Source organism: Oculina patagonica, chromosome 13 (genome assembly GCF_052425735.1).
Source record: "Oculina patagonica isolate OP01 chromosome 13, crgOcupat, whole genome shotgun sequence".
Classification (NCBI taxonomy): Eukaryota; Metazoa; Cnidaria; class Anthozoa; order Scleractinia; family Oculinidae; genus Oculina; species Oculina patagonica.
In genome coordinates this window covers 19,213,702-19,223,266 of record NC_135770.1, presented here as the reverse complement: position 1 = coordinate 19,223,266, position 9,565 = coordinate 19,213,702, and the positions used below count along the sequence as shown (strand labels likewise).

At 37.0% G+C, this 9,565-nt stretch overlaps 1 protein-coding gene across 2 annotated transcripts in view; it reads right to left on the bottom strand.

The window, feature by feature from the left end:
* Positions 1-4: 4 nt before the first annotated feature.
* The window catches only part of LOC144634540 (uncharacterized), a 35,605-nt gene continuing 26,044 nt past the window's right edge, over positions 5-9,565 (bottom strand). For both annotated transcript variants that reach the window (XM_078493522.1, XM_078493523.1), the window contains 7 exons: positions 8,586-9,262; positions 7,634-7,869; positions 6,725-6,845; positions 6,295-6,374; positions 4,895-4,986; positions 4,169-4,537; positions 5-273 (listed from right to left, as the gene is read on the bottom strand). In XM_078493522.1, coding sequence (XP_078349648.1) covers positions 69-273; positions 4,169-4,537; positions 4,895-4,986; positions 6,295-6,374; positions 6,725-6,845; positions 7,634-7,869; positions 8,586-9,262 — 1,780 coding nt within the window. In that variant the 3' untranslated portion in view covers positions 5-68. The remainder of the gene's footprint in view (positions 274-4,168; positions 4,538-4,894; positions 4,987-6,294; positions 6,375-6,724; positions 6,846-7,633; positions 7,870-8,585; positions 9,263-9,565) is intronic.

The window sequence follows — 9,565 nt, the reverse complement described above, 5'->3', positions numbered from 1 at the left end:
GTAGTTTAATTGATTTATTACTCTGGACCGTGACAGTCAGTCCTTGAGGACATTGGATAATTTTGCAGCTACAATTTAGTTTCTTCTTCCGTCGCTTTTGATGCATCTTGAGAGCAGAAAGCCACACCATTAGTTGAACCGCTCGAAGCTTCATTTGCTCCACTTTCTTGGGAAGTCGTTGGTTCATTTACTAATGTACCATAAACGTGGTCGTCACCGTCTACGCCTTCGGTGCCTTGAAAGACGGCTCTTCCTGGCTCTAGTCTGCGCAACCTTTAGGTATAATTTGAGTGAGGGGAATAAGATTTGCAAGTAATGGCTATGTTACGGGGTAACATTACTAAATAATAATAATAATAATAATAATAATAGTGATGATGATGATGATGATGATGATGATGATGATGATGATGATGACCACGACGATGATGGTAATGATGATGATGGGGATGGGGATGAGGATGATAACTCGTATAGGGTTGCATATTGTAGCAAAAAACAGATTTTAGCTTCTCCATGTTGTTGTGAAACGTAAATCAAGCAAATCTTCAATAAAATTCAGTAAAAACGTAGCAAAGCTAGATTATTTCGATAAATCTTCACCACATCGATATTATATACCAGTGACTGTAATTTGATACTGAAGTGGTATCAAATAAACTACCTGGCAAACGTAGTCGTCAATGTAAAATAAATGGAGTTTTCTCAACACTTTCTGGTAAATAGATAATCTTAATTTTCTCTACATACAGAGAAAATATAGCAAAAACCATAATATGGTGTTAAATTAAAAGAGCAAGTGATCTCGGTGGACAAGGTCGGGCGTGGGAGGGGATGGATGCCACCCCTTTAAGTTTTTTTTCGTAATCACGGCAGACTACCTCGAAATGTTCGAAAGCATGTAATCAAGTTAAGAATGGGAAGAAATCACGAGGATAGTGAATTGAGCCTAGAATTAATTTGTTGATTAAAAATAAATAATTACGTTGTCAACGTCACGTTCAAAAGTGCTACTGCCGTAATAACAGCCATATTCTGGATAGACGTGTCGGCGCTGCAAACTACAACATAAAAACTTACAGCGCGGCTACTGTAACCGGGGTCACCCAGACAAAGTTAACCAATCACAAAGCAGAATGGTAACAATTAATTTCAACATTTTTTTCCTTCAGCCAATGAAATGTCGAGTACAGAACAACGAAATTTCAACTTCTTCGTTCGCCACGAAAACACATCAATGCCAAATAGTTTGGTTGTATGGCGCTGGATTTTCAATTAACTTCGATTGCATCCCTTTTAAGCTTGAGTATCTGTGACAGCACAGGTTGAAAAGTAAATATCAGCGACATTAATGAAAGAGGAGTTCGAAACTGTGTCAAAACAGGGAAAGCAACGGCCGTGCCATATGTCTCCAGTAGTAAAAGTGCGTGGCGGAGTTCGCTCGTGACAATTTCAAACAATTTCCTCTACGGCATCAACCGGAGTTTTGGTAGTATTAATTGGAAAATAAATGCGCGTAAGGCCAGCAAAGGAAGACATTCTAATGTGCATAACAGAGAAAGCGACGATGACAACATTTTTTTTTCAGTTCACACAATAAAATGTCAGTTGAGTAAAATTAAAAACAGTAAAATTTCATTTTGTTCACTCGTGAAGCTATTTACTTTATATGTCTAATAGAGCGTTAGCTAGCGTTGACGTTTCGATTTAAAATTTGGGTAGTTTCACATGCTGTACAAATGAATGTCATTCGTCATGCAAGTTTTCAAGAATCAACTTCAATCTCTGCGAAAGCAGTGAACGCGATGGTCGTTTGTTTCAAGTTTGTTTGGACAAACTGATTATCGAAAAAAATAAAACTTATAGCCGGCTGTTTCAGTGTTTTCTCGCAATTGTAACAATGCAGAAAACGGAACACATTCCAAACAGAAATATCGCTAACGTTTTCATTACTAACTAGCGAGTGAAACTGTTTTGAACTTCATCCATCTTTCGACGTGCTAAAGAGCAAGACGGATCGAAATCCGCCAATCACAGCCCACTAGCATGACCTTCTGAACTTGTGGGTCATTTGCATGAAACCAACAACGGTGGTCGGGACTTTTCTCGGAAAAATCGAAGCTTCTCTGCCGTACAAATGAGCGACCAATTTTAAACTTGAGGGGGACGGCTGCACACAGGATAAAACCATGTTTTAAAAGCAAAGTTGAGGTGCCCGAGAGAGCCAACCGGCGGCCAAATACGCCATGTACACTCCTCATCATCCAAGACCAACAACTCGACAAGCTTGTGAAGGAATTTGTTACGAAAAGAAATAAATTCAGATAAAGTATGTTAGTGGTGAAAACATCACCGATTTTCCTCTTCGGAATTGTGTCTTGCACTGTTTATACAATTGCAAGAAAAACTGAAAAAGCCAGCAATTAAGTTTTATTTTTTCCGAGAATAAAATTCTAAAAAACGTACTTTGCTTTCACTGCTTTAACAAATCGATTCTTGAAAACTTGCATGACGAATGACATTCATTTGTACAGCATGTGAAGCTACTCGAATTTTAAATCTAAACGTCAACGCTAGCCAACGCTCTATTAGGCCATCCCCTTTTTTTTTCGTTTATCGTCGTATGTGTTTTCTGATTTTGGGTTGGTCGGTCGGAATTAAAAAAAATTAAAAAATAAAATAAAAGTGGATAAGGAGTCTGGAACTAGGAGGCCCGGTACCTCAGCATAATGTCCGTGGAGCCTGGAAACAAGAAGACATGGTTACAAAGTCAACATGGCGGCAATGGAGGAAGGAAAAATCGACGTCGTGGTTAAACTCAAACAAGAACAGCGTAAAAAGGATGAAACATTATTTAAAATAATGTGTCATTGCCTTCTATACCTTCTGTATAATTTTTTTTTTTTTTTTGAAAACGCGAAAATCTGGGTCGGTCGGACGACGCTAAAAAGAGAAAAAAAAGGGATGGCCTTAGACATATAAAGTAAATAGCTTCACGAGTGAACAAAATGAAATTTTACTGTTTTTAATTTTACTCAACTGACATTTTATTGTGTGAACTGAAAAAAAAAATGTTGTCATCGTCGCTTTCTCTGTTATGCACATTAGAATGTCTTCCTTTGCTGGCATTATGCGCATTTATTTTCCAAATAATACTACCAAAACTCCGGTTGATGCCGTAGAGGAAATTGTTTGAAATTGTCACGAGCGAACTCCGCCACGCACTTTTACTGCTGGAGACATATGGCACGGCCGTTGCTTTCCCTGTTTTGACACAGTTTCGAACTCCTCTTTCATTAATGTCGCTGATATTTACTTTTCAACTTGTGCTGTCACAGCTACTCAAGCTCAAAAGGGATGCAATCGAAGTTAATTGAAAATCCAGCGCCATACAAACAAAATATTTAGCATTGATGTGTTTTCGTGGTGAACGAAGAAGTTGAAATTTCTTTGATCTGTACTCGACATTTCATTGGCTGAAGGAAAAAATGTTGAAATTAATTGTTTCCATTCTGCTTTGTGATTGGTTAACTTTGTCTGGGTGACCCCGGTTACAGTAGCCGCACTGTAAGCCTCAAAGTGCAAAGCGGACCATAAATTTGGACACACGCGAACCATGCTGCTAGCAATAATGACCATTAAAAATAAATGTACGGTCTCCTCTTTTTATGCATGCTTGATTCTCTCATTTTTCACGGTTATGGCAATGGGGCTCCGCTTCGCAATAACAAAATGGTAAACATGCCCGTCATCATCTAAAAACCACGGTAAAAAAAGCAAAACTAAAAAGACTAATAAGCTCAGGATAGCATGTTTAACCCTATTCAGACCGGGCTTTTTTGGATCTTGTCAACCCCATACCCACCCCCCCCCCCCCTCCGTAACGTCCACAATATTTAAGCAATCACAATGAAACTTAAACAATATATAGTTGGCTAAAGCTGTTAAGCCCCGTGGAAGCTAGGTGGGGGAGCCAGTGGTTGTGGAGCCCCACCCCAGGGTTTTCATTGTTTTATCGAGTTTGTCATTCGTGATCAGACTTAATTTTCGTCATTCGAAACCATCTTGAAGATACAACATTTTGAATTTCGGAGTTTCGCGCCACACAAAATCAAAATAGCCGTCTGAAGGCTGTCACGTATAAAAAATAAATGTACGTACAACGTACCTTTTAATTCTCTTAAAGCCCAGAAAAAGAACGACGATAAATACCAACAACAGAACACCACCCAAAGAGGCTGCTATAGCAACAATGACTGATTTGTCATCTTTTTCTGTAGGCATTTCCGTGGTTTCTTTGGTGGAGAATAAAGGCTGAACGCTTAAGAGAGTAATGTCCATCCATATTCCAATGCAATACATATCACTCTTCACTATGGCTTTCAAAACATCTCTGTGAACGACATTATCCAGGGACCATCGGGAAAGTTGTAAATAGAAGGCTAACAAGGTTATTAGCGGATCATCGGGTGACTGCATTGGATAACCTGGAAGGATGTGAACCAAATCGCCTGAAAATACTGGCTTGTTGAACGAACTAAAAAAAAGACAAAAAAAACGCGTATAACAGTTTATTACATAGAATAGGGCCAAAAATGGGGAACAATAGCTTGGTTATGTATTTTTACTTTCTTTCTGCCTGGGTGTACTTTGCTTTGTGTTATTGAGGCGATTTACTATCGAGTTTACACTTGATTTCTGCTCAATTCAATTGCAATCAAAAAGGTTCCTAACTCAGCCAATCACTCGGGCTAGAATCTTGTCACAAAAACTGAAATGTCCTGGTAAAAACTCTAAACCGGGCCTTTTGTAACCCGAAATTTTGAACGTGCAACCCGGTATACTTTGGAAAATGTTGATTTTTTTTTGTGCGTGTGATTGTTTTTTAATTTACCTTGTTGGATTACATTGGACTCCGTCAACAGCACAGTAAGCTGTAGCCATCATTGCAACTTCTCTTTTAAAGACTTTAGTGTTTTCGTTCCACTATAAAGACAAATACACGAACACACACACACACAAAGAAAAATAGATTAGGAATAGGAAGCAATTATCAACGAGAAGAAAAATGATTAAAGTCTCTGTTCAGCGTGGAAACATGTAATTGAAGTGGTACGAAAACTCGATCTTGCACCTGCTACATCGACACGTTTTCTCTCCTGCAACCTCCCTCTTCCATTTTATCCAAAACTTTGACTGCACAGTCCCCTTACAGCCGTAAAAAAGTAAAGTTTATTTGTCCAGCCAAGTGGACCATTATGTAGGCGAGCTTAAAATCCAGTTCCTTTACAATAAAATATTCAAAGAAATGTTATGTTTGTCCTGCCTGGACAGAAAGCTTTTCAACGATATCTGGTAGAAATCTCGCTCGTTTATTGGTCGGTAGCTATTATGAATGTGAATTTAAAAAAATGATCTAACCTAAGGCGCAACGCAATGGAACCTTTGGAAAACTTGCGAAATTGTAGTAATTTTTTAATAGACGGAAAACGAAGAGTTGTGAAATGTCGGGAGACGGGGCTTTTGAAGCCCGCCTAAACTTTCAAGATTTGTAGCTTTAAAACAATTAAAGCTACAAGCACCAAACTTTGCAACTTTTCCTAACATTGTTTTGGCATTGTTTTGACAGTAATGTCATGTGCTCATACACTTTGACGTTAATATTGAAACCATTCTTTAATAACTTGACACGAGTTCTACAGCCAATAAAATCACGGCTAAACTGAACAACAAACTTAAACGGACCAGATTTAATATCGATGATGTTATAACTTATAACATCATCGACTGACACAACATTTCACTGAGGAAAATAAAGACGAAAAAGAAGAAGAAGAAGAAGAAGAAGAAGAAGAAGAAGAAGAAGAATCGTTTATTAAAAACCATAACACTTCGCAGTCCTTAGACTGAATTACGAGTACTGTTGTTACAATGTTAAAAAAATGTATTCAAACTGTATGTATATAATAAGATTTAAAAAAAATATATTAAAAACTATTTACATTAAATATTTTGAACTGTTAAAAATGATTTATACGATCTAATTTAAACTACTGTCTATAATAAAAGAGTTTTTAAAACGGTCCGACTTACAAACTGGTGTGTCAAACACTCTCCTGTTACGAATTTGGCGACTATTAGTTGACCTCTTAGACAGCAGATTGACAAGGTTGTGGTCTTTTGTAGTTACAATATCATTGAATATCATAGAACCTATTCATAAAGAAATACGAGGCGGGAATCCCATTTGAGAGAAACGTAACAATATTAACAAAAATAAGAATTAAATTATACCTTTTTGATATCCAGGCCTTGAATTTTCAATATGACTGCTTCTTGCCTTCCCCTTTTTGATGGCGTTGGCGGAGTCGTTTCTTGTAAATGAAGAAATTAAAACAAATCTTTATCAATTTTTAACAAATACACCTTTTATTAAATGTGTTAAGTTCAAGTTAAGACTTGCATTTCGGCGTTGAAACTTTTGTTTCTCCAGCACCATCGAAAAGTCACCATCGTTCGATGCATGACTATTTTATTGTCACTTGCTTATTAGCCTTTCATCGACTAAAAATTAACGTGACTAATGTTAATAGCTACTGTAGCGCGCGAATACGCCTAAAAACAACCAACAACTATAACGAACTGGCTAATAGCAGTTCTTTCTTTAGAGAGAAAATGACAGTTTCAAGTTAATTGTGAGACAGATATAATAAACAATTTATACCTGGTGACGGAGTAGTGTGAGGCGCTGTAGTCTCACCCAGGCAACTTCCATTCCTTATCAAGACATCATCTATAGCTAAGTCACCCGTAAAAGAAGATCCAACTATTCCTTCAAAGGTCACCTGGAAAGTAAAGAGTTCATATAGTGGAAGTTAGTGTTCAGTTCAGGCCTAACCAAAAGGTAAAAACGAAACAAATGCATAACTTAAAGTGAAAAGAGTCATATAATAGTTAATTTTGATCTAAAAATCAAAATTTCTTGTTCGCAGTTTAAAATAATTATAATTAATTTGCGCTTTTACCTATTTTGATCCCTGTTGATATTAGTTTTATATAATATATAATGTAGTCATAATTTACGCAGGGCCACTTTTGATACGAGCCAACCTGCCTAAATAAAGTTGACCTTCTACCTTTTACTTTTAGATAAGGAGTTTTGATTTGCAAAATGATTCCAACATGGATTCGAGTTTTTGTTTTCGCTTAACTGTCCATGTTATTGCTAATGATGATGTTTCCTATCTGATAACGCTTGAGTCTTAAACTGGGTCATTAGTGGTAATCAGTTTTATTATCTATTCTAAGCAAAATAATCATGTCAATTATAATAAACAAATCTGCATAAGATTTATATGTATGTTTCAACAATACAAAAGAAACGGTTAAAGCACGATTTTTGAAGAACACGAGAAAAATGTTCTCGCACTTTTCGTGTGCTTTAAAAAATATCAAGTGCTTACATTGTATGGGCTCAACAATGTACAACGAACAAGTTTACTCTTCTTTGTAACGTGTTGATGTCGAGTGCGTGTTTATGGACCAATAATAAACTCAAACTAATCAATCGAAACAATTATTTTATTGAATTTCAATACAACGGGAAATAATGGTCGATATCAAGTATACTTACAGTTTTATTTAAATTAATGATAACCTCCGCCTTTCGCCAATGTTTACCATGGTCTCCGGATATGTTAAATACTACCACATTTCCACTGAATACGGAAAGAGTGCCCATCGCTTCTCCATACATATGATAATAGAACTCAAGACAAGCCAGTTCTCCATTTCCAGGCACAGAGAGCACAAGCTTTGCGTTATCACCGGCGACCCGGGGATACGACGTTTCGATGTACATATAGTATCCTGTCCAGGAAAATATAGGATAATTAGATAATCAGATTATATAGGATAATTGGACAATAATTAGGTAATATAAGATAATTAGACGATAAGATAATATTTGAAATGGTTAACCAATCATATAGCACAAAATTTAAAAAAGGCGCTTTTATATATATATACATTTTTTTTACTTCGTTTATTTGTTGTTAAATTTGTACCTCTTTGGTCTTTTTTTTTTCTATTTTTTTAATAGAAAAACCATTATTTCGAGGTTTCATAAACCATTTTTTCGAGTTGTAATTTAATTTGAAACATTTTTTCCCTGGTTCAGTGAGTGTATAGCCACTGTAAATCTTGTTCTTGACTTTGCTCTTTTTAGGCTGATTTTTATTTGGCATAAGAAAAAGTATAAGTAAAGGCCCATGGGAAGAACAATCACACCTTTTTATGCAGCTCACACAAGGAATGTCTATGCTTGCGCTTTTAGTTTCATTAACTTATCCTAACGGCTAGGCTTGTGCTTACGTCCGGTAAAAAACAAGCCATAGATGAGGGACGTTTAATCTATATATCACCTCAGCAAATATACTCGAGCTTTCTTCCTGTCAAAACTGCCAGGTTGACATTTTGTATATGCATGTCAACGTTCATCCAAATGTTTACTTTACCGGGATGAAAAATTTGATATTTCTGGACTATTTTTGTTGTCTAAAGATAAATTGACAAAGAACACTTACCGTATAGTCCGGTAGTGTGATCTGACGACGGTCCCGTAGAGTAAGGTGGAGTTAACCCACGATTACGTGTCCAGTTAAACACATCTGAGGTGGACTGTTGCCAGTCAGAACACAAACCAACGTCAAAGTCACATGATGTTAAAGGAGGATAAATACCGCTTATTATCCATGATTTCAAGTGACGAATTTTGGCGTATACCATATAAGGGTAGTCACATGTAAATTTACCCCAACTGGCAAGTCCCTCCAGATACCATTTACCGTTAAACTCGCAAACAAGTGGACCCCCGCTGTCACCGCTGCAGGCTCCCATTTCACCATGGTATTTACCAACGCATATCATGGAATCATCTAATGAATTAGAAAACAGTCCACAGCGTTGCTTTGAAACGAGAGGGATAGAGGCCTGCATGAGCTCATTTGTATGGTTACCATCACTCCATTGTGTCCCCCAGCCAGTTATCCAGCACGTTTTGTTAAGGTCATCCAAGGGAAGCTGTAATTTGTTATCTGACAGACAAACAAGGCCAACTCCTTTGCCTATGTTAGCCGGTTTCGATAGCTGGAGAAGTGCGATATCGTTGCTGCTGTGGTAATTTTTGTGCTTAATGATTCTTATGACGTCGTAGTCCTGTTCTGTCCCGACAGTACCATTAAAACTGTAATGAGCTCCCAACCTGAAATGCAAAAAAGGTTAAAATGTACACGCACAGTATATCAAATCGTCTATTTCTTCTGCCCTTCAAATTCTCCCCGTTTATTCTAAGTTTAACCGTTTTTGGCAATTCAAAAAGCTATCAACTTAGATTCCTAAGGAAACTGGTTTGCCAACACCCGACTTTAAAGCATGACCCAGTTATCGACAACTACATAAGTAAACTTTTAGTTGTCGAATCTGAACTTTTGTTTTAACTAAATCTTTTTCAAAGGAGAACTATTTTGTTGACCAAGACTTACTTAGAGATAAATTGCTTTACAAG